Source organism: Lepidochelys olivacea (assembly GCF_965140295.1).
Source record: "Lepidochelys olivacea isolate rLepOli2 genome assembly, chromosome: 7".
NCBI classification, from domain to species: Eukaryota; Metazoa; Chordata; order Testudines; family Cheloniidae; genus Lepidochelys; species Lepidochelys olivacea.
This window is the reverse complement of record NC_140417.1, coordinates 122,648,093-122,674,005: the sequence shown is the minus strand read 5'-3', so window position 1 is coordinate 122,674,005 and position 25,913 is coordinate 122,648,093. Positions and strand designations below refer to the sequence as shown.

At 44.1% G+C, this 25,913-nt stretch overlaps 1 protein-coding gene across 2 annotated transcripts in view; it reads left to right on the top strand.

Moving 5' to 3' along the window:
• SUFU (SUFU negative regulator of hedgehog signaling) overlaps positions 1 to 25,913 on the top strand; it is a 121,436-nt gene that overhangs the window by 52,998 nt on the left and 42,525 nt on the right. Inside the window, exons 4-8 of one of the 2 annotated variants that reach the window (XM_084632971.1) lie at positions 5,739 to 5,881; positions 9,976 to 10,061; positions 12,581 to 12,653; positions 19,227 to 19,380; positions 20,984 to 21,095. In XM_084632971.1, coding sequence (XP_084489097.1) covers positions 5,739 to 5,881; positions 9,976 to 10,061; positions 12,581 to 12,653; positions 19,227 to 19,380; positions 20,984 to 21,095 — 568 coding nt within the window. Of the gene's footprint in view, positions 1 to 5,738; positions 5,882 to 9,975; positions 10,062 to 12,580; positions 12,654 to 19,223; positions 19,381 to 20,983; positions 21,096 to 25,913 lie in introns of both variants that reach the window. The other variant, XM_084632970.1, reaches the window with a different exon arrangement.

Here is a 25,913-nt window from a genome sequence, read left to right as displayed (position 1 = left end):
ATACATCCCAAAATGCCATTGGCCTTCTTGGCAACAAGGGCACACTGCTGACTCATATCCAGCTTCTCGTCCACTGTCACCCCTAGGTCCTTTTCTGCAGAACTGCTGCCTAGCCATTCGGTCCCTAGTCTGTAGCTGTGCATTGGGTTCTTCCGTCCTAAGTGCAGGACCCTGCACTTATCCTTATTGAACCTCATCAGATTCCTTTTGGCCCAATCCTCCAATTTGTCTAGGTCCTTCTGTATCCTATCCCTCCCCTCCAGCGTATCTACCACTCCTCCCAGTTTAGTATGATCCTAGCTTTCGGTGCCAATGTTACTGTCCTGTGATTGATGGCTTTCTCGCTCGTGGTGGTAGTTAAGGAGATGTTTGCTTTGTGGTAACTAATGGCTTCTCCCCACTTTTATTATAAACCCCTCCATCTATCATTCAGGTTTAGGTTCCAGCGCCAAATAAATATTTTACATTTTGCATTGTTAGGAAGTGTTTGTAAACAAAACTGATGCAAGAAAGAACCCCCTTAGGGTGATTTCAAATGTTTTTTTTGCAACTGCTGACTACAACAAATCCTAACAGGAAAAAATATATCTAAATAATGCTAATCTGCATAGCCTGTCAATGGTTAAGAGGGAACCATGACAGCACATCAGAGGGGCTAGATGATATGCCAATGGGTGCAGTATAATGACTGTTATGACCATATGGAAGCTTCCAGAAAAGCTACAAGGACATGACAACCCCTGCCTAAGAGGTATCAATGATTTACCAAACAACTCACTTATTTCTGAAAATTTGCCTACTGTAGCTTATAACACCTATGAAAATCTTTCTTTTGCAGTATTCTGTGCATTTGCCAGCATTTTCTATATAGCTGGTGTCATAGAATCATAGAATATCAGGGTTGGAAGGGACCTCAGGAGGTCATCTAGTCCAAACCCCTGCTCAAAGCAGGACCAATCCCCAATTTTTGCCCCAGATCCCTAAATGGCCCCCTCAAGGATTGAACTCACAACCCTGGGTTTAGCAGGCCAATGCTCAAACCACTGAGCTATCCCTCCCCACAACTGTCCTGCTGTGTAAGTCTGTCACGCACTAGTATGGAGGGAAATGTGTAAAGAATAGGAAGTGGTGGCTGCAAAATCACAAAAATTGACAGAGGGAGGGAGTCTAGTGAGAGCCAGCTTGAGGAAACGTTCTTAGAGATGTAGTTGAGTACAAACTAAAGATCCTAAAAATGAGTTTGGAGATGATAAATTCCTGCGTCTGTACACTGATTGCCATAGTATGGGAACAATGGACATGCACTGAAGCCGGAAGATGAGGTTCGCTCCAAAGGAGCAGGTATACGGTCAGCTCCCTTACTCTTCTACTTGGTCTTGTCTCAGGGTGGAAGGCTGGAGTAGATGACCTTTCCAAGGTCCCTTCCCAAAGGTTTCTGATTCTGTGAGGCAGCCCCCCTCGAGCATGCCACAATTCACACAACACTTCACATTTGGGCACGAAAGGTATTTCTCCCATGGCACCAGGTGTGCTTCCCATTTACCTGGGCTAGTGCCTGTGGCCTGTTCCCGCTTGGTTTTGCGTGAGTATGCACACTTCACAAAGCTGGCGTACACATCACATTTTTGGCATGCCTTGGGAGAAGGGAGAGAAGCCTTATGAAGTATTGGAGTGTCTCATCAATGGGATTATAGGCCATTTGAAGGGGGGCAAACGATGCAGGGGACTTTTCCTCTAACGTCTTATTTCTATGCTTTTAAGGTTTTGGGTGGTAGGGAGTGCTCTGATGCAACCGTGACTGTGCCAAAACTTAGTTTGTTTAATCTAATTTAACTTTTAATTGGAGAATCTTTTATAAACAAGCTTTGGGGTTCCTAGGGTTTTTTGTCCATCTTAAACTTGCACAAATAAAGACTTTCATTGTTCTTGCACTTTTTCAGAAGTTTGGTAAATTTGAAAGGGGCCCGGGGAGAAGGTCAGTCGTGTCAGCTGTTACCTCTACACGAGGAAGTGGACCTAGATAGTGTATCTGGCCCTCTTTTGTTCCTATAATTTCTTGGCTGAAGCTGTTGAAACTTCTCTAATTCAAACTTGCCTAGGAATAGCAGTGGTTTCTGTACAAGAGTTCATCTCTCATGGGCTACATTTACAGTGCAGTGAATTAAAAGCAGAATCTCAAGGCTAAACTCTGAATTTCCTGGCTCTTGTGGGTTTAAATTGGGGATCATATTATTTGCACATTAGGTTTTTTATGGTTTAATTGAGCAGTCAACGTGAATTTTGTGGTGTGAGAGTGTGTGTTAGGGAGAGAAACATTTTCTAAGTGTTCAGAGTTCGAATAGACATAAACAGGTGGGTTTCCAGCAGAGACATTTGCATTTGAAAACCTGCTCTAAATGGACTGGGATTTCCCAGGAGAAGCAACACCAGCAGTGAAACTTAGCGATCGATCAGCATAGAATTGAGTGAGCATTTGATGTGCAAAATCTTGTGGCATAAAGACAGGGCCCAAGAATGAGCTCTTTTGTGGCTTTGTTTAATGCCTGAAAACTGTGACCAAAAGGCTTTTATCATTAAAAAAAATTTGTTAATCGGCCGGATCTCAGTTAATAGGCTGGCTCACTGGAAAATATTGGAAAGATCTTTCATGAAATTGTAAACACTGTTTATTTCAAGTTATAGTTAAAAATAGGTTTCAGAGTAACAGCCGTGTTAGTCTGTATTCGCAAAAAGGAAAGGAGGACTTGTGGCACCTTAGAGACTAACCAATTTATTTGAGCATAAACTTTCGTGAGCTACAGCTCACTTCATCGGATAAACATACTGAATTTTGATACTTGGAAATCTTTCTTGCTTTTTATTTTGCAATCTTCTTGTTGTCTCAGTAACCCTAAAAGAAAGGGGTATGAGAGCCATGCACTAAAATGTGCCCCTCATTCCCTTCAGTTAAAGAGCTCAAGGCGTTTAATTTATCGTGTGCAATGTTCAACGGTTTTTAAGCAGCTCTTATCCGATGCATTTTTTCTTCTCTAGTTTTAATGTATGAAATCTTTTCCCTTGCTTATTACAGCACATTTGTTCCACACCCAGCCTCTCTGGCCAAGTTGCCCTTGGCACTTGGAGTTTATTTTGATTTTTTTTTAATCAAATCAGCGCTCTCCAAGAAATGCAGCTGTAAAAGATGACTTCTAACTTTCGAATAAACAGTGGGGACATCTGGTGGAGAAACTAAGCATTGCCACAGTAAATTAGTCCAGAGCTCTTGAATCTCTCATTGTCTAATGTTAGGTTTCAGAGTAACAGCCGTGTTAGTCTGTATTTGCAAAAAGAAAAGGAGGACTTGTGGCACCTTAGAGACTAACCAATTTATTTGAGCATGAGCTTTCGTGAGCTACAGCTCACTTCATTGGATGCATACTGTGGAAAGTGTAGAAGATCTTTTTATATACACACAAAGCATGAAAAAAATACCTCCTCCCACCCCACTCTCCTGCTGGTAATAGCTTATCTAAAGTGATCACTCTCCTTACAATGTGTATGATAATCAAGGTGGGCCATTTCCAGCACAAATCCAGGGTTTAACAAGAACGTCTGAGGAGGGGGGAGGAGGGGGAGGAAAAAACAAGGGGAAATAGGTTACCTTGCATAATGACTTAGCCACTCCCAGTCTCTATTCAAGCCTAAGTTAATTGTATCAAAGTTGCAAATGAATTCCAATTTGACAGTTTCTCGCTGGAGTCTGGATTTGAAGTTTTTTTGTTGTAATATCACAACTTTCATGTCTGTAATCGCGTGACCAGAGAGATTGAAGTGTTCTCCGACTGGTTTATGAATGTTATAATTCTTGACATCTGATTTGTGTCCATTTATTCTTTTACGTAGAGATTGTCCAGTTTGACCAATGTACATGGCAGGGGGGCATTGCTGGCACATGATGGCATATATCACATTGGTGGATGTGCAGATGAACGAGCCTCTGATAGTGTGGCTGATGTTATTAGGCTCTGTGATGGTGTCCCCTGAATAGATATTGTAAGGAGAGTGATCACTTTAAATAAGCTATTACCAGCAGGAGAGTGGGGTGGGAGGAGGTATTTTTTTCTTGCTTTGTGTGTATATAAAAAGATCTTCTACACTTTCCACAGTATGCATCCGATGAAGTGAGCTGTAGCTCACGAAAGCTTATGCTCAAATAAATTGGTTAGTCTCTAAAGTGCCACAAGTACTCCTTTTCTTTTTGTCTAATGTTGGTTGATGACGCAATTACAGGCAAACATCCTTTACTCAACAGGATTAATTAATACCCACCCAAAGAGTGCCATAGAAGTCAGCAGGACTGCTTAGTGAATAAGAATTGAGAGGTCAGCCACATAGATATTTATTTAAAAGGAAATGTTCCAGACTGGTGGTCGTGCAGCTGGAGGGTGCAGTATGGAGGGGATACCACGAATACTTTACACAACCCATTCTCATTTTCCTTTCTGCAGGATTAGTGTTCTTTGTGAATTTTTTAAAGGAAAATGCTTCCTCTCACCTCTGGTACAACTGTGACATGAGACCATTCCCTTGTGAGGACAACAGACTCCCCACCTTTTGAGACAGCTGGCTTCATAAAACGTTCCTACAGAAAGGGAAGGCAGTGTGATAGACTGTGGTTTCAGAGGCATGCACACAGTGCTCATATCCACTGACTAGATTGGAAACCCCATATTTGCGTTAGAGGACAGAATTTGGTCTCTGGAATGTTAATTGGTACCTACTGTCAAAGTACCAAGAACAACAAGCATGGGATGAAGAAGAGAACCAAACACAGGGTTCTCAGTTTATAAAATGTACAGAATTATCTCTGGTGGCATTCACAGGAGAACCTGCTTATATTGAAGTGAAAATGTCTGAGTTGTGTCATTGTATTTCAGGGTACTTCACTCTGGTCGTCGCAAGCATCACACCTTTACAGTGAAGTTTCTCTCCAATATAAACAGGTTCCATTGTGCCACTCCCCTGGAATGCCTTGCCTAACAGCCACCAGATACAGTGCATGGAGCTAATCTTCTCTCTTTCTCCTCTTCTGTTTGAGCAGGAGAGGAGAGAAATTGTCACACACTCATAGCAGGGAAGGGTAAGGAGGAATTTCTGGATCCTAATCTATTGCAATTATCCCAGCATAGAGTGATGTTTATAGCCATCTAGAGACTTTTCCACCATTGTGGAGTGAGGTCAGAGGGCACTCTGCTCTTCAAATTGCAGCACCAGAGTAGTTAAAACGTAGTTGCGGGAGAAAATAATTTTAGCTTTCCTGCCAGACTTGTAACAGCCTAGTCATGAACTTCTGCAGATGATAAACTTCATGTGCCATTTAGCATCTTTTCTTCATTATGGCCATGATTTGCCATTCAGTAATCATACAATATAGCTAGATGCCTTTATGTATTATATTCTCATTATTATGTCCTTCCAAGAGAAATTAAATGGGTTATAATAATAGGTGGAAGCAAGAGAAATGCTCTTAGCCTGTCTTCTAGTGGTGGTGGGGGTCAGTCAGGAGCTCTGTGCTTGCAGCAGGTCTGTGATCAAAAACAGATCAATTTTAAGTGTAAATTCAAATGTCTTAATGTTAGGTAGATAACCTTCCTTCTCTAAGGATGATGGCTGCAGACAATTCAAAGACCCAGCATGGGTGGATACTGGCAGCTGTTTTATTACTAAATATCTTTGTTTTGTTTTTTTCCCCTTCACAGAAAATACCTTCTGTAGTGGCGACCATGTGTCATGGCACAGTCCTTTGGACAACAGTGAATCCAGAATCCAGCATATGTTGCTGACTGAAGATCCTCAAATGCAACCAGTACAGACTCCTTTTGGGGTTGTTAATTTCCTACAGGTATAGAGAAGTAATGGCTGTTCCGGTCATCATTTTCTGGGAACTAATACTTACCATACAGAGCTGACCTCACGTTCGTCCCTGATGATAAATAGCACTATTCTGCAGCATTTTCTGCTTAATGATTATTTGTCTGATTTCCACCTTTCTTCCTGCAGCTTTAATGATCAAGAGGTTTTGTCACTGAGGAGTCACAGCAGGCTTTTAGATAGGGATTTACTTGGGTTTTCACTCTTCTTTTGCTTATAACCCAGAAGGTATCATCCCCTGCACTCTAGTTCTCAGATCACAGCCTTTCTGTGGCTGATAGAAAAGTAGTCTGACCCACTGAAATGCAGCCAGGTGTTGAATGAACTATAATATGTATTTGGTCCAATAAAACTTGGAAACTCAATGGGAAAATAAAACCTAGTGAGCAAAAATACTTCCACAAAATATGCTTTGCTTATGCTGGTGACCTAAATTTATATCTAAAATATTATGGGAGTGTCGGTAGGTGGCACCGTAGTTAAGGTTGCATTGAGATTTGCACTTAGAGCAGGAGATTCATATTGGTTGAATTTTAATTGCATTCTTAATGGTTGAATTCTAGTCTGCAAATCTGATACAAAACACTCTTCGGAGGCCAGTGAAATTTTCCATCTAACAAACTAATGTTTAAGAAAAGTATTGATGTGCAGAAGAAACTTTTTTTTAAGACTCCTTGAAACATAGCCCTGAATCTCATTTCTGTGGGGTCTAGCTAATGACAATCTTCCCCTTTCCCAAACGTCTCTCTCGCTCACATCTTAGATCACTTATGAATTTTTTATAATTGAAAGGGTTATTCCCCTTATTCAGGAGATCCTAACTGAACTATGCCAGTAAAACTAGCTGCTGCTCAGATCCACCAGCTGCTTTAATTGTTCCCATGCTACAGGAAGCAGCTTCTCCTGTAGGAAGAGCTCTCTTCCTTCCTGTCGTATCCCCTTCTAGTAACAGGGGGAGGGGATCACAGATGAGACCAAGAGTTGAAGCCCATGTAATCAGAGACCCACACCTTGCAACTCTGCTGCAAAGGCACTGGCTCTCTCAAGTTCATCAGCAGGGAGTCCCCCTGTGATGGGCCTGAGGAAGTCTGTCAGATTAAGACTTGACTTTGGGGCTCTACTGTATAAGAGGAAGACTGGCTGGGGAAGGGATAGATAATGGGGGAATCAATAAGAAGGTCATGGGTGAGATGGGGGCAGGGGAGCAAGGCTAAGCAATGGAGCTCCTAGCTAACTCCTTGCTCTTCACTGATCTGCAGTCCCTATCCCTTCTGTAGTGCACAGCCCTGTTCCCTACATTCATGGATCCTAGCCCTCCAATCCTATTCCCTATTGAAACATTTATTTCACCCCCTTCATTTGTATGATGGCTTATTGTGGTGGTTTTATTTTGATCCAGGAGAAAAAATGATCATGAAAATGAAGAAATTAATCAGATACTTTTCTGTTTTAAAGCTTGATTGTCATAGGGCATGTAGGAGGGGCATGTTGAAACAGAGGGGCGGGGGCCATTGGGGTAATTCAGGTTGCTCATGGAGAGGGGAAATGGGGCTCCAGGGGGACACAGATGGACTGCAGCTCTGTATGGGCCAATCACAGAAGACTCAGCTCTACGATAATACATACAAGCACTGGTAGTTGTTCATATGAGTCTCTATCGGTATTGATATTTACTTATACAGAAAGCAAATTAGGAACCACATTTGTCTATTTTCATTCTACAAGAGCAAGGAGTAGTTTGAAAGGCACCAAATTTAAAATTGTGCCCCATGTTTCCTTTTATTAGTTAGCCCATGGAACCCCACACCACAAGATATTTTAGCAAAGAGCTTAATAGCATAAAAAACATAAATTGTATGCTTGCAGAGAAGGTGAATGTCCAGCCTTAAATAATTTTAACTGATGGGATATAAACCTTTCTTTTTGAAGGTATAAGCCAACCACTACATGACAGGGGTCAGGAGGAAACTGCTCCTATGGGATGGTGTAGCAGCCTCAGTTGGGGGCCAGCAGGCTGTGGCTCAGCTGTCCCCAAAGTCCTTGGATGGCTTTGCCGGGCAGACTGCAGGCTTGGCAGCCGAGTTAGTCTGTAATTCCCTGGTTTCTCCCAGCCAGACTCGGGGAGGGGAAAGATAGAAGGACCCAAGCCTCCCTCACCCCACTCCACCAGGTCCCACCCCAGGGCCCGGGGCGGGGAGGTGTGGATTGTCCATCACCCCCTTCCTGGTGCACCTGACTAGCCTCCCTGAGCTGTTTCTACTTTCCTGCTCTCTCTTTGGTTCGGGGTGTGGTCACAGCCATCTTCCCTCCTTCCTCCCCACCCCCCTGCAAGAGCTCCCAGCAGCTCAGACAGTCAACTGAGCATTCCCCAGCTCTCTTGTTAGTGTCCAGTTATTCTCCCTCAGAAGGGAGCAGGGTGGGAGGGGAGAAGAAGTTGGATATGAGTCAACAGTGTGCCCTTGTTGCCAAGAAGGCCAATGGCATTTTGGGATGTATAAGTAGGGGCAATCCCAGCAGATCGAGGGACGTGATCGTTCCCCTCTATTCGACATTGGTGAGGCCTCATCTGGAGTACTGTGTCCAGTTTTGGGCCCCACACTACAAGAAGGATGTGGAAAAATTGGAAAGAGTCCAGCGGAGGGCAACAAAAATGATTAGGGAACTGGAACACATGACTTATGAGGAGAGCCTGAGGGAACTGGGGATGTTTAGTCTTCAGAAGAGAAGAATGAGGGGGGATTTGATAGCTGCTTTCAACTACCTGAAAGGGGATTCCAAAGAGGATGGGTCTAGACTGTTCTCAGTGGTAGCAGATGACAGAACAAGGAGTAATGGTCTCAAGTTGCAGTGGGGGAGATTTAGGTTGGATATTAGGAAAAACTTTTTCACTATGAGGGTGGTGAAACACTGGAATGCGTTACCTAGGGAGGTGGTGGAATCTCCTTCCCTAGAAGTTTTTAAGGTCAGGCTTGACAAAGCCCTGGCTGGGATGATTTAGTCAGGGATCAGTCCTGCTTTGAGCAGGGGGTTGGACTAGATGACCTCCTGAGGTCCCTTCCAACCCTGATATTCTATGAAGAGGGGCAGGCCTGTATCTTCCTGGTTGGGCCTTACCCATAGTCCAGACCCTTTCCTGTGCATTGCTTTGTCCCACAAGCTGTGAACTGGCTTCCTCCCTGCAGACAGTGTCCCCTTCACTCACCCCCTGCTTGACTGTCAGCGTCCCCTTTTAAGCAGGTCCTCCATTTGGACGGGGCCATCTTGGCCCAGAACTGCTCCATCACTCCCTTAGTCTTTGTGTGGGGTCTGTAAACCCCATGACAGATGGCTGTTCCATAACTCTCCGCTAAAAGGTTTCCCGCTTTTTCGTCTGAGGCGACGGATACAGCCACTGTGAGATGGACCTATGGTCTGATCCAGTGTGGCAATTCCTGTGCTGGAAGGCAAACACTTTAATCGGGGGGCGGGGAGAGTTTTCCACTTCCCCTGCAGTGAGGAGTACATCATGCAGTGGATAACTAGCTATATTTTATGATGCCATTTGAGATTTAGCCAGTCAGCAAACTGAATCTGCCTTGAGTCTGCAGGAGCTCGAACTTTCCTTCGTGGCAGTTGTTCCTTGAATCTAGTTGAAGCTGCTAAAGCAAACGAGGGAGGAGGGTGTCTTGTGCACCTGAACTGTTGCTCCTGTCCATCCGCTTACCGTGTTGGGGCCGTAGTGCATAGACCAAATTGTTATAACCATATTGTGGAACCTTACTAAACCTTGGTCTTCGCTGGGCTCGTGCACAGTTTGGTCCCCTCTACGCTGGCAGGATCCAAGTATGTAGTAATGTTCTCAGTGCACAGCACAGAGAAAGGTATAGATAGATGGGACAATCAGGGCTCATGTAGACGACAGCTTAAAGGGCTGCATGGTAGTTCTTCTGCACAAGCCCAGGCTTGTTTTATCGCTCCAGCTAGCTTAAAGGAACAGCCTCCTGGCCCCGTATCTTACCCAGCCAATTGGCACTCGGTACGTTTGCACCTGTTGCAGTGTGTTTAGTCCATTTGTTCTTGCTCTAGATCGTTGGGGTTTGCACTGAGGAGCTGCATGCAGCACAGCAGTGGAACGGACAGGGGATCTTGGAGCTGCTGCGGACTGTGCCTGTGTAAGTAGAGCACCCCCACCTGACTTCTGAAGCAAGTGCTCATTAATCACCCCAAGCCACTTGGCAGGAGGCAGTGCTGTCCCCTGTTTCTTATTTGGAACCTGCAGATTGTTCGTTTAAACGTGCTTTGTGGGAGCTCAGTGCAACTCTTTTCTTATGTGCAGAGACTGAGATGGCTATTAATGCGTGCGAGAATCCACTTGTTCAGAATTGAGTAGAATGAGATATTCAACTTCTAATTTCCTTCCTCTTATGCCTGTGGCATTTTCTCATTAGCTCTTCCTAAAAGAACCAGGTGCTAAGCCAGAATAATTTACTGAGGTGACCTTTTAATACAGCTCAAAATAAACGAGGGAAGGAGCCTAGTTTGCTAGAGAACTGGGAAAGTTTGGACAGCATCTCTAGAATTGACCTATTGAGTCCGATCAGCTGGGCTAATTCACACGAGGAATGGTACTTATTTTCCTAGTAAGACTGGTTTTGTGTAATTTCCCTCTTGCAAAAAACAAAATCAGTGTTGGGCAAAGAAAGATGTGGTTTTAAAAGTTGTCTGATATAAGAATTAGCAGCAGGTCACTGTTAAACTATTTGCTTGCTGGTATACACATCACCAGACATTTTATTCAGATGTTTTTCTTGTATCTTTAAAGGCGAGGAGGGTGTTGCGGTGCAGTAATAGATCAAAAGGTTTTATATTAAATGTTTTTGCATGCACACACCAGGGCTCCATTAAACTCCTCGACAAAGCCCCAGCAACGTACTTTATTTTCTAAAGTCCAGCCTAGATTTGTGGGACAGTCCAGAATTAGGCGGATATCTGTTTGTTTCATTCTGAACCCTTCCTCTCAGCACAGGTGCAGACAGTCCTTGAGGATGCCCCAGGGAGGAAAACTTTAGCATGGATGCAAGCCTTTTTCCTATGGCCCCAAGACACTGAAACAGTGTCTGACCCTGACTGCTCAAAGTCTGTGCGGAGCTGTTTCATTCTCCTTGTTAAATACTCAAAAAGACAAAACAAAGAGTTTCAGAGTAGAAGCCGTGTTAGAAAAGAGTGCAATTCTTTGACCAGCTCTACTAGAATGGGCATTTTTTTCAAATATATCTCCAAGGGTAGGGCAAAAACCAAGAAATACACATGTTTTGAAGCCAAAAGCTGCCTTGATTTTAGTTACTGCAGATGCAATTCCTGATTATCCCAATTTTCAGGGATTGCAGTGAATAGCATCTTTGCAGTTAACAACTGTCAATCCCAAAGTGATAAGATAAACCAGTGATCACCAATACATATCAGAAAATATGAAATACTAATTGTTGCCATTTTAACATCTAGTGTATAAGGAAAGTGTAGGGTGAACATCTAAGGCAAGAAGAAATGTTTGATTGCCATAACTTATTCAATGAGCAAATGAGCTTTTGCATCAATTTGAGTAAATCAGTTCAAAAATACAGCTCTAAACTGACGTAGACCATCTATGCTGCTTGTGACCCAATGTGAAAATTCAGGATGCCTCTTTTTGCAATAAACTGTCTCCAATCACCTTTGAGCCTTTTGACCCTCATTGCTAACAAATGCTAAGGCTGCTCTGAACCATTTATGTGCACCGTGGATACTAACCAGGCAAAATGTAGGAACATTGGCCATGGTAGAAAGCTAGTTTTGATACTGAATGTGACTCTGCTGATCTAGAACTGGATTGACAAAGGTATTTAGTCACCTAAGGATTCAAATAGGCACCTAAATATTTTTGTCAGTCTGGGCACTGATCTTGTTAAATTTAGCCTCTGTGTAAACACTGAAATTTTACTTGGCTACAGTGCCTAGCAAGGCTAAAACTTAATTCAGTCTTGCAATGTAAATGGGCTCAAACCATATTAACTGTCTTCCTGAGCTGTGCAGCAGCTGTGAACTTTGGAAAACTTCAGCAGGATTCAGGAATAGGAGAAAGAAAAGGAGTACTTGTGGCACCTTAGAGACTAACCAATTTATTTGAGCATGAGCTTTCATGAGCTACAGCTCACTTCATCGGATGCATACCGTGGAAACTGCAGCAGACTTTATATACACACAGTCTGCTGCAGTTTCCACGGTATGCATCCGATGAAGTGAGCTGTAGCTCACGAAAGCTCATGCTCAAATAAATTGGTTAGTCTCTAAGGTGTCACAAGTACTCCTTTTCTTTTTGCGAATACAGACTAACACGGCTGTTACTCTGAAACCTGTCATTAGGAATAGGAGAGAGTCTCCAATTCAAGGCTGAGCAGTGTTGAGCACAACCATGCAGTAACCAGGTCATGCAGTGTAATGAACTTTCATTATGTAATCGTGGATTTAAAGGATCACTGGGCACTCTGGGTCTTACAAGCAGCCCGTATGGAGGTGGGGCTTCTAGCTGGTTTTTAAAAGACAAACCCTCCATTACCTGTTTCGTCCAGGCACCTGTCCTGATTTAGCACCATAACTGGGGGGAGCTCCTGGTGAGGGTGAGTAACTTTGGTTCACTGCCTTTCTTTCTTTGTAGAGCTGGAGGCCCATGGCTGATAACAGATATGCGAAGAGGAGAGACCATATTTGAGATTGATCCGCATCTGCAAGTATGTCTTTAGTTAGTAAATGTGTCCGCCCTTTTGTTGGTAGTCCCTCCGATTTTCTGTGAAGTTGAACTACTCGTTCAAGTGGATCTTCCCACAGCACTTCTTAGTTAGGGATAATTCCTGTGTCCTCATTAACGTTCCCTCTCATGAAAAGTAGTTCTTATGATCAATTGTTGCCAGGCACAAAATTGAATTTATCTGTTTAGTGTTGCTGTGCATTGTTGAACTGCTGCATTCCTCCCGAGAGATGGCTGCATTTCAGCCATGAATGAATTGATTCCTTTAAGTGTTGCTGTAAAATGCTCTAGGACAGTGTTTCTCAACCTTTTTGATACCAGGGACCAGTTTGCTACCTTCCTAAAGTGTATCAGGGAGATCTCAGGGACCAGTGCTGGTCCACAGGCCGGTTGTTGAGAAACACTGCTTTAGGATCCTTCAAGATAAAAGGTGCTACGGTTGTTGATGAAGGGCCAAATCTTGAAGTCCTTACTCAGTTTGTCCAAGTACTGTCTTGGTAAAAAATTCTCTCACCTTTCAGGATTCTGATTAAGTTGTCAGCTCAGGAAAGAGAGAAGGTGTTATTATAGACAGCTCAGTGTCATTGTAGACAGCCCCTCTACTCAATGTGCAGCTTTTTTGGGAGGGGGGAGCAAACAAGATGTTAGGATACCTAAGGAAAAGCGTGGAAAATATTACAATGCCTTGATGTGAATCAATGGTGTGGACTTGTCTGATATAGTGTAGACAGTACTGTCATCCCATCTCAGAAAGGGTATTGCAGAACTAGAAAGGTAATTATAGAATATCAGAATATCCTGGAAGGGACCTCAGGAGGTCATCTAGTCCAACCCCCTTCTCAAAGCAGGACCCCCAATCCCCAATTTTTGCCCCAGATCCCTAAATGGCCCACTCAAGGATTGAACTCACAACCCTGGGTTTAGCAGGCCAATGCTCAACCTACTGAGCTATCCCTCCTACCCCGCAAGTGAAATAAGACTGATCAAGGGCGTAGAGAAACTCGTATGTGAAGAAATTGGAAAACTGGGGATTTTTATCTTAATAAGGGGATGAATAAGAGGGGATAGAAGTATATAATCCACACAGTATAGAGAACATGGATCAGGAACTTCTTATCTCTCAGTTTTGTAACACAAGAACAAGGGGACATTCCATTAAATTTCAGTGTAAGAATTCAAAACCAATAAAAGAAACTCTCGCACATATGATTGGTTGTGGAACTCATTGCTGCAGGAAGTCATTGAGGTGCACTGAGGAATTTAGTAAGATTTAAAACAAAATTGGACATGGATTTCATGCATTCTTAAAACTACAGTACCCACCTGGGGAAGTGAAGAAACAGATTGACAGAGCAAGAGAGGTACCCAGAAAGTCACCTACTAGAGGACATGCCCAACAAGGAAAATAACAGAAAACCACTGGCCATCACGTACAGCCCCCAGTTAAAACCTCTCCAGCGCATCATCAACAATCTATAACCTATCCTGGAAAATGATCCCCCACTCTCACAGGCCTTGGGAGGCAGGCCAATCCTCACTTAAACAGCCCCCCAACCTGAAGCAAACACTCACCAGCAACTACATACCACACCACAAAAACACTAACCCAGGAACCAATCCCTGTAACAAACCCCGTTGCCTTCTCGATCCCCATATCTACTCTAGCGACACCATCATAGGAATCAACCACACCAGCCACACCATCATTGGCTCATTCACCTTTACATCTACTAATGTGATATATGCCATCATGTGCCAGCAATGCCCCTCTGCCACGTACATTGGCCAAACTGGACAGTCTCTACGTAAAAGGATAAATGGACACAAATCAAACATCAGGAATGGTAACATACAAAAGCCAGTAGGAGAACACTTCAATCGCCCTGGATATTAAATAACAGATTTAAAAGTAGCCATTCTTCAACAAAAAAACCTTCAAAAACAGACTTCAAAGAGAAACTGTGGAGTTACAATTCATTTGCAAATTTAACACCATTAATTTGGGCTTGAATAGGGATTAGGAGTGGCTGGCTCACTACAAAAGCAATTTTCCCTCTCTTGGTATTGACACCTCCTCATCAATTATTGGGAGTGGACCACATCCGCCACTTGTAAGATAACTCCCTTCTCTTCATATGCCTATATATATATATATATATATTTATGCCTCAATCTGCAATTTTCACTCCATGCATCTGAAAAAGGGGTGTTTTACCCACAAAAGCTTATGCCCAAATAAATCTGTTAGTCTTTAAGGTGCCACCAGACTTCTCATTGTGTTTGTGGATACAGACTAACTCAGTTACCCCTCTGATACATGGATTTCAAGGAAGTTGTTATAAAACAAAATTTGGAAGGGTTAAACCTCAGGCTTCAGGGTTTAAGTCAATCTAACTACTAGAGATCAGGAAAAGACCCTGATGCACCTTCGTCTGAAGCATCTGGTACTGGCCACTGTCAGAGACATGATACTGGACTAGCTGGGCCATAGATCCGATTCAAATGAGCAGTTCTGTGCTTCTCTGACATCAGTAAGAATTTTGCCTTCAAAAAGAATTCAAGATTTGGCCCAATACAACAGGTTTTACGCTGGCTATTCCATTTGTCTTATGGTCCATACATCTGTGTCTAATTGTCCTACGTAACTATTCAATATCTTTAATGTGAAAGCTTGTATATTAAAGCCAAATTCTATTCATTTTCTCCCCAGGGGCACATACATTTAAAATCCTAATCAAAATCTGACAGAAACATAGTTCCATAAATCCAACAAACTTGTGTTTTTTGGTGCTCATATTCGACAGTGGTGGGCACTAATACAAAACCTTGAAAGATACATAATCTCCTACCATGGAAATGCAAGGCTGAAACATAGATGTTTAACAGTGAAAGCAACACTACACAGAAGCTTATGGCAGATTGTAAAGAATCCTTTTTCATTAGAATCTATAGAGAACAAAGGCAGGATGAAATGAACCAAACAGGAATAGGGCCAAGGCATAAATTAACACCCCTACTCTTACGGGAAATGCAATGGGATGTTGAATGAGCCCAAGTGGACTTCAGTTTTACATTTTATATAGTCCACAGCACTCATCACGGTTAACCCCAAACTGGAGTGTTGGTTCAGTATTAACTTGATAGGGAGGGGGTAGAATGCCACTTTACTGAGTCACTAACTCCCCTTCTTCTAGCACCCTTTTATCCTGGCCTCCGATGAAGTGCTGATCAGGGCTGACAAGATCTGAAAAGGTCACAGCCTGAGGTATGGGGTTATGGTTCTACCTCAGTATTGTTTTTGTTCTTCCACTCCAGCTAGCAAGATTTGATTACTACTTTTAAAAGTTTGTCTGCCATATTTTGTTTCTACCTCTCTGTGCATTCCACAGGGTTCCCTCCCCACTCTGAACTCTGGGGTACAGATGTGGGGACCCGCATGAAAGACCCCCTAAGCTTATTTCTACCAGCTTAGGTTAAAACTTCCCCAAGGCACAAATCCTGTCCTTGTCCTTGGACTGTATTGCTGGCACCACCAAGTGATTTCGACAAAAATCCAGGAGAAAGGGCCACTTGGTATCCCTGTTTCCCCAAAATATTCCCCCAAGCTCCTTCACCCCCTTTTCTGGGGAGACTTGAGAATAATATACTAACCAACTGGTTACAGAGTGAGCACAGACCAAACCCCTGGGTTTTTAGGGCACTGAAAATCAATCAGGTTCTTAAAAGAAGAATTTTATTTGTGCTAGACTATTCTTTGCACAATGGTGCCCCCTAGTGCCCACATGTTTGTTCATAGAGGTTCTAAGTAAAAGTGTGTGTTTGGGGTTGGGAACCAAACTCCCCGACATGCAAGTCAGCCATGACAAATCGAGGCTCTGACTGTGCTTTCCCTGATCTGTTTACGTCCTTGATCTATTTGGGTATAAACAGTCCACGTCCTCTGCTTCTCCTGCCCCTGTCCCATCCAGGTGCATACAGAAGCAGATGAATGTATGTTTCCTGCTGTGCGTCAGACCAGAGGTTCTGCAGACGGCTGCACAGGGATAAGCAGCTGCTGCTGTGTTGTGTACCATGCCAGGCCAATGCTTAATGTGTGGCACGAGGACACATACAGAGAGTGGTGGGCCTCGGAGAGCTGCATGCTCAGAATGGGGGTGTGGAGGCTGAAGTTGTACTGTGTGGTGACAGTGATTGGAAATGTTTCTCAGGAAAAGACCTTCCCACTTCCCTGAGAGCTGGTAATGCCCAGCTTCCCAGTAACTAGTGAGGGGTCTAGCATGTGTTTAGATTGCATTGTCTTGTGTGGGAGGGGGAGGTTTGTCTTTAGCACAGTGGTTCCCAACCTCTTCCAGATGTCAAAGTCAGATTCAGGACTCTCATAATTTGTCAGACCACTCTGTTTATTAGCAAAGCGCTTTGCCAATGCACCCAGATGTGAGCCCCCCCCCGAGGCTAAAGATAACTTATTTATACAGCTAAGCCAAAGCCAATTTAACATAAGAGACAAAAGGAAGCAGAAACTGACAAATATACATACATATCTTATTTGCATACTAATGTTTACCAATCTTCTAGCTCAGTAGGAGCTCTAAGTTAATTAGTTTGAGGACCCATTGTCTCACACGCCTTAATATTTCTCTTCCTGACAACTATATTTCAACAAACCCTTCAAGTAGCATTTCTTTAATGAATTATAATTTCGATATAATTCATTCTACTTTCACACAGACAACTGTCTGTTAGCCAGCCTTGGGACCAAATGCGGCCCGGGCATAAGCAGACATGCTTCCTGTTTTGAAGTCACTGAGAATTGTGCTCAATTAAACCGGGGCTGAACTTGGCCCTAAGATGACAGCTATATACTCAGCAGTTTTGGTTGCCTCTGGCTGAGCTGTGTGGATCGTGAACTGCTCTGAATCCATCTCACAATCACAAGAGCAGTCCACACTGCTTTGTAGGTTACAGCATATGCAGGTGAGTGTGGGTGACAGAGGTACATCAGGGATTAGCAGAGATGCTTCTTGTTATGGGAGTTGCAAAATGCGAAGTGCTCCCAAGACTCCCATGGAAGTCAGTGGGAGTTGAGTACGCTAAGCACCTAGCAGGATTGAGCTCTAAGGTAGAGATAAGGAGTCGTCCTTGCTGATACTGGGGTGTGTATGTACCACTTGGAGAACCGTTCTTTCACTGAATGACTGAAGTTGCTTCACAGTTTGCTGGGCTTCTCGCTCATATTGACACGTCCTTGAGGTACTTGTTGTAGCAGAGACGTTGGTAGCACCACTGAAGGACGCTAGCAAGGGAAGGGCGAACCTGACTTGATTCAGTGCTGAGAAATTTGCACTGGTTTAGTGGAACCCTTAGAGATGGCATCAGTTTTGCCTATAAATAGAATGACCTCCACCCTCTTGAGCTGGCTCCTAGCCCTGATCCTTGTGTCACCAGTCCAGAGCATGCAAGGACCTCACAACATAAGCAAGAATTTTGGTAATTGCAGACATTAAACTTGAGGTACCTCTGAAGGTGAGGATGGGGTACATAGGTAATGCAATGTAAAACTGGACAGAAACGCTGGTGGTTGATGCTTTACTTTAGCTTGGAGTCAGCCTTTTAAACCACTGCAATGGCAGAGGCTTGCACTGACAATCGGGAAACTCTGAGGATACAAATACTGCATGTAAGTTTCCATTAAAATCTGATGACTGAAAAATAAAGTTCAGAACATCTAAAATCCAAGCATGCTTGTGTCAGTACACTGAAGCAAGAACTCTATTTAAGACGTCGCTGGAGCAGACAAAACTGTCACTTTTACTATGTACAAATTGAAACCAGGAAGAAAGCGCCACACTTGCATTCAAATGCATACAGTGAATAGAAGCTGAGTTCATCTCTGTATTTCAACCTTAAAGTGGTTTAGCTTAACAGCATCCCCTAGTGGCGAAAGCTAGAAATCCAGACTAAAAATAGTTCCTTCACTAGGTAGGCCTACACTTAAATTTTTGGCTGCGGCTCAAAGTCTGAACGTTGCTAGCAACAAATGTGTGTGTCCTGGAAAACTTTTGGTGTCTAAGAACGTACAGTAGTTAGTCAGCACTTATTATCTGACATCCAAAAAGTCAGGTGTGGACATACTCACCAGAGTACTCTCTTGTGTGCTGGGAAATTCTAACTCCAGAGGTGCAGGGCATTCATGTGTTTGTAATTAAAGGGCGTGTTATGCAAAACCTCAGAGAACGTTGCACAAAAAGTAATTGCTCATTGCTACGTTCATTGAGTTTATCTGTAGTTTGTAACATTGATACAAGGTTAAGAATTGAATGAAGAGTGGAAGTAATCTGGTCATTTTGTAGAGAGATAGTATATCCACTCTTATTGTGCTTTGGGTCTTTTAGAAGCCTGTCAGAGGTCATAGCTTTAGTCACCCAGAAGCTGATTTGGTAAGAAGCTGTTTTGCACTCAGCTGGTAACAGGTGAACTGCAAGACTGTGCTGCTAACACCTGCTTAGATCCAAACCACACCCAAAAAAGTCATGGCTCTTTGGATCTTTTCAAGCAGGAGAGAGTCGATAAAGGGATTGAGACAGATGGCTCGAACCTGAGTGGAGTGAGCGCCAAATGTGCCTGGGATGATCTGAGCCGGCCCCCAGAGGACGACGAAGATAGTAGAAGCATTTGCATTGGAACGCAGCCACGACGGCTGTCTGGGAAAGGTAAGAGTCAGTTGTGTGCGTCCCCCCATGTCATCGTCCCCCCCCCCCCGACATTCCCCATGTACTTGAAGCATTTGGTTTGCATAGCCTTAGGACTATTCTCCTGTAGAGCTTGAAAGTTCACATTAATGTTGTGCCCAATCTTCGGGTACATTGCAAACCCCAACCCTGCTCAACATCAACCTCTTCAGAGAAGGAGGGAATTTATTGTTTCAGATGACTGAGTTTTTAGCTTTGTTTTGAGGTTAATTCCAATCTGAAACTCCAGCGTAAAACTCAGGAAGCAAGGCCATGTGACGTGAAACCAGAAAGGTTCATCAGACACCTCTGCAAAATAGTTGTGTTTCCCGCCTGGCTCTAATTCTAATATAACGTTTTCAAGTATTAGCTATCAACTTGGACTGACGTTGCTCGTCGCAACAATAACTCAAATGGTACCTGTAAATAAGGGGCTCTGGAGAACAGGCTGAGAACATTTGGTGGATACTCCTTATAGTGAGGTGGTATTTTGGGTTACACATGGGGTAGATGTGGTGCACACATGAGTGTGTGTAATTTAAGTCCTGCTTAAATGAGATCTTTCAAATCCATATAGATTTATTACAATAAAATGTGTGGAAGTCTCATTTATAGGAGGAGTTGACATTAAAAGCAAGTAATGATGGTTTCTGTAGACATAATCAATTAATATTTTTCTTGTCTTCCTTTTTTTTAACTGAAAAATGCAGTCTTGGGGGTATGTAAGTCATAGTACATAAGACACCAAGTCCCCCTGTCTCCCAAATGAAAAATCTGGGACATCTGTACAAAGTCATATTTATGTTATGCCCTTCAGATGATTCTGAAATGCTTTATGTAGAGTATTTCACTCTAAATTTTCACAAAAGTAGGGGGAGCTTCTTAGGAAAGCTTGCATGCAAATTTCCTGTAACGTATTTGTCTATCAGACATTATTGAAAAAATGTAAAAGTTAAGGATTGCACTGAATGTGTATTTGAAGCTAAATGTGAAAATTAAGTTTCAGGCTGAACTTTTGCCCCGTGTAAAATTCAGTTCAGTTCGTTTCTTTCTTGGAGCCCACTCACGAGTGTGTTTAAATTAACTGACAGGCTTGCAAAGCCAAATGTAGAAGTTTAGGGAGTCATCTTTAATTAATCTGATAGAGATAAACTTCCATTGTCACCTGGTTTGGAAAATTCTTAGCATCTAAGAGTTAGATGTGTCTTGTATTCAGGCGATTCTGGGAGAACTTTTTCTCTATGAAAAGGGGTGGATGAGATACCTAATTGCTTAACGTTGCCCCCTCTGGATGACTTCTTACCAAAGGCTCCATTCTTCCTTGCTGGAAGGTTGGAAATACGTTGAGGGCATAAAAATGGAAGAATTGAAACTGACTGCAGTGAAATCACTTCATAAGCCTGAGGTATCATGGAGAGCACCTCTTTCTGCACCCAGGCAAAGGGGGTGAGCGCAGTCAAATACCTTTTATAGAAACAGACACCAAAAGAAGCTGGCTCCCTCAGGTTCTCATTAGAAGGTGTTTGGGGGGGGGGGGTGTATGTGTGTGTGCGCTAAATCATGTTCAAACAAACTCTCTTTGCAGATACAGAGCAAATCAGGGAGACTCTGCGGAGGGGGCTTGAGATTAACAGCAAACCTGTTCTACCTCCAATAAACACACAAAGACAGAATGGGTTGAACTATGATCGAGCACCGTAAGTAGGATTCCGTGCTCTTCAGATGTGGGGAAAGGGGAGAGTAGAAGAGTTGAGAGTGAAAACAAGATTATGGGGGCTTGGTGGGACCATTACATCAGGAGTAGGGGAAAGGGTAACAGTGGGTACTTGCTGTCTAGAAACGCAGAGGGAGACGAATTTTTCAGGGTGGTTTAATGCCATAGTAAATAAAGAGAGATCCTGTACTGTGGGGTAGTGTTCCAAAAGAAGCCCCTTAGCTTGAGTTGTTTGAAGTTGGACTGGAAAAAGCACTGGAGAATGTATTGTAGGGAACAAAGCTGCAGTATCATCCAGAGAATTAGCTGGACTAGATAACACTGTAGATCTTTTTCCTATGTAACTTCTGAGTTGGTCAGTGCATAGCAAATGGCCTACTTGCTCAGACATCTGCAGCCCGTGCATTTTTCCCTTTTGGGGGCTTCCCCACTCACTGAACCTGAGACCTCGTTTTCAGTTACCATTGGTACCGTTTGCCCTGAGAGAGAGCAGTGGAGGAAGACTGTTTAGCAATGCTGTCATGCCTAGGAGCACCACAGTTTACCTACCTTGAATGGTTGTATCTGGAGGGTATCACTTTCTTTCCCCCCCCCCCCCGCCCCTTCTCCCACTTCAGCCTTGGTGCCTTTGTCCAAAGAGTAGAGGTCAGCGTGATATCTTCCTTTTTCCATAGTGTCAGAAATGCTGACTATCCTTCAAACTGCTCCTTTCCCTTCACCTCCCACTGTTTGCTGCCATTCCTGTGCTATTTCATTCTTAACTGAAGCATCATAGCCAATGTAATATCATTCTTAATACTGCATTCTAGTCGTCTCGTCCTTTTTCCTGTTTCTTCCTCTCTGTTCCCTGTTCGACTGATCGAATCTTTTTGGGTCACAGGGTCTCTGTGAAGCACTGTGCTAATTCATGATGCTATATAAATATTAAGTAACATGAAATACATGTGGCGTGGCTGTTTTTTAAAAAGGCACTTGAGATTTTTCATCATTTAAAAAAATCATTCTTAGATTCAGTATAACAATACTACGGGGCCAGATTCTGACATCTTTATTTATATTGAGTAACATCTTGCTCTGTGAAGAGTGATCCCATGGAAATTTAATTTTTTTATTATTATTATTTTATTTTTACTACTTTGTGGGATAAGATGCTATTTGGCGATCACATCTGCTCCTTGGAAGGTTGAAATTTACCAGAAATCTTCCCCCGTGATGCATGTATGCTCATCTGTTATAGGACTGCTCCTGAGCACTGTGCTACTGGTGTGGAATTAAATAGGCAGAACAACTCCTATGCTGACAACTTTTCAGGGACAGCAAAACATTTGAGGTCATTGTCAGTTTGAGAAAGTGTCTGACATACAAGCACTAATGTTGGACGGCAGCTATAATTCAGACAAGACAGGCATTCAGGGATCAGATAAACAGGGCTCTACTGAAGACAGAGCAGTGGAGCATTGGAGGGGGACTTCAGCAAGGGTGAGAGGTGGAACACCTGCATAAATATTGACATGTTTTTTTAACCGCTCAAGGCAAGGAGGAAGGTGAATCAAATATGGAACCTCCTGACCTTGACAGTGCCCACTGTAATGAATATATCTTTTTTCCTTATCTTATCAGTAATTCCCTGAAGCTAAAAAGATAGGGAATGACTGCTTCCCAGTATTCGCTTGCTGAAAGATCAATAAGTTGTTTTGCTCAGTCTATAGTTACCATTTTGGAAACAGATAGCTATCCCCTGTTTCTCCATAATAGTGGATCTCATTAAGGGAAGACACTTCTAGAATGCTGTGTCTTTTTCCTGGAGTCACTTTGATGATAGCTAGCACCCTCAGTGCTAAAAGAGCTCCTCCCTCCCCTCCCCCACACATCAAACAGCCATATGCTCCCCCCATGTCTTCCGTTCTTGCTGTCACCTTAGATGTTGGTTTATAAAGAGGAGCTTTACACTTCATGCTGCTGCTGTTTTCCCACCAAATCACTACGTGTGTGGAAGAAAGTATAGTGAAATCTCAACTAGGCCTTCTCTATCCTGGGAAAATGACTCGTGTTGGAAAATGTGTTAATACATTTTAACTAGCACAATGGTAAATCTCATTTAAGACATGGGGCAGTTGTGTTTATTGTTGTGCTAGTTAAAATGTATTAGTTAACACATTTTCCCAGTATAGACAAGGCTAAAGAAACCAACCTGATTAGGCAACTTCCTGCCCTAAGAGACCATCACAGGGTATCCTTGGACTCTGAGCAGTGTTAGATCAGATGGTGGGAAGAGCTTCAGCACCACTGATACGAAAACTGTTACAACTGGTAGCAGTTCCATTTTTTTGCATGTGTAGACAAAATCAAATATCCAGTCTTTATGCAAGTATCTTAGGTGACAGCAAGGTTGAAAGACAGGATGCATGGTTCTCTGCAGACTTCCTGTGTGACCTTGGGCAGGTCACTTAGGGTATGTCTTTACAGCAACTAGGCACCTGTGTCCATGCCAGCTGCTTTGGGCTTGTGGGGCTCAGGCTCCGAGGCTGTTTCATTGCTGTGTAGACTTCCGGGCTTGAGCTGGAGCATGGCCTCTAGGATCCTGCAGGGTGGGAGAGCCTGTGCTCAAAGTCTGCACAGCAATGAAACAGCCCCACAGCCAGAGCCCCGCAAGCCCGAGTCAGCTGGTCTGGGCCAGCTGCAGGTTTTTCTTTGCTGTGTAGACATACCCTTAGCCTCTCTGTGCCTCAGTTTCCACATCTGTAGCATGGGGGTAGTAGCTCTGCCCTCCTTCACAGGGTGTTGAGTATAGATATATTGAATATTGTGAGGCTCCTCAGAAACTACACTGATAGGACTAGTGTGTGATCATACACTGCACTGTTTACCCCAGAACATAAAACATCAAATTGTGGCTTTTTTGAAAGCCATGTGAATAAGTCTGATGCTTTAGGGGGCTCTTCAGGAATGTGACAGAAGTATTCTCTCAGCCAGGGCAAAGTGTATCTCATCCACTTTGCATGTTGAAGTCCACAGAATTTAAGGCCATAACATTTGCACCTAGCTGACAGTAAAATATTAAAATCTGAGACACAGGCAAACTCAAATAGCCTTATTCAGTAAAGTGTGTGCTGTTTGTTCCAAAGGCTTGCAGTTGCTGACCACTGTCTTTCCTTCCTACTCCTCCTTACAATAATGCGTCCGTGTTTAAATCAGCAAAACATTCTAGTTTTCTAATAGTTCTATGCATAAACCTGTGTGGAGGGGATGCAGACTTGGGTGTAATTTGCTAGCCCCGCATCATTACAACTGAAGCACTTGTATTCTAAGACCCATATTGCTTCTTCAAATGCTTGCTCATGTCCATTCCACATTAGGTGTGTGTGCTCACCACATGCACCGGTGCCGGAAGTTTTCCCTCCGCAGTATCCCTAGGGGGCCGGCTCTGGCGCCCACATGGCACAGTGTAAGGGGCGCCGCCGGCTCCCCACACCCTCGGTCCCTTCTTGCCACTAGTGATGGTGCTGGAACTTCTGCTGCTTCGGCGAGTGTTGTTTCGTGCTCAGTTCTTGAGAACTGTGAAAACCTGTAATAGAGTTGTACGTAGTTAGTAGTTCTTAGTTACCCTTAGTAGTAGTTTCCAACTCTTCATTAGTCCTGAATGGGAATCAGCCAGGGGATGGGGCATGCCCCGGTCCCCAGGCTTTAAGCCCTGTGATCACTGCAAATGGCCTGTGCCCACCAATGAGCCACATACCACCTGCCTAAGGCGCTCAGGCGAAGGGCACATAAGTGACAAGTGCTGTATCTGCAAGTCCTTCAAACCTAGGATGAAGAGGAGCACGATATCCATCTGAAAGCGCTCCTGATGAAATCGGCACTCACTCTGGCACCAGAGCAGTGGTCTGACTCCGCACCGAGCAGTGCTCCGATGGCACCGGTCCCCCTCCACGGCTTCGGTGAAGAAGCCGAAAAAGACTGTGAAGGAAAGATCTCCTACCTCCTGTAAGGGAAAGGAGAGGGCTGGGGGCGAGCCATGACCCGTGCCGGGCAGCTCAATGCCACCATTGGGATCTCGGGCCCCAGCTCAAGTCGAGCGGTGCAGCCCATCCCATACTTCGCCTGCAACCCCAGATAGTGGTGCGGGCCCAGGCTATGTTCAGTTGCCGTCGATGCCTGAAGCACTTCAAGTGGCTCAGGAGATCCTGACCCTCCCCGTGCCACCCACGCCGGCTCCAGCGGTACCCCAGTCTTGGGGAAAACCCGTGTTGGGACCTATACGTGTGTCCCCACTTCAGCGGCACCATTCCCTATCGAGAGGGACGTCCTGCTAGCACTCGCCCGCCCGAAGCTGTCCTGCCTCAGGACTGGAGAGGCAGGCCCAGTGGAGCCCTCTTTGGTCCCCGCACTGGGGGCACTGCTCGAGGGACTTGAAGCGTACCTCACTGGTGGAATGGCGCAGACCCTCTGAGGCACACGCCATCCAGCAAGAACTCTGGGATCAGCCCCGACCGTCTCCAAGGTCCTGTTACCGATCTCGGGACCAATCAGACACCAGAGGCCGCTGATCGCCAGGCCGTCATCGCCCATCTCCAAGAAGGAGATCGTCCTACTCAGGACAAGAAGGAGATCACCCTACAACCAACTCGTAGTAGCTCCCGGTCCCATTCGACATCCCAGTACTGATCGAGTAGCATGAGGCATGGATCGCCCGGTGTCTGATGCAGATCTACCGAACGCCGTCAGTCCATGAGAGCCTGACCAAGACAGTCTCGCTTGGACAGGTCAACTTTGGGTCACAGCGACCGGCACTGGTCGGACA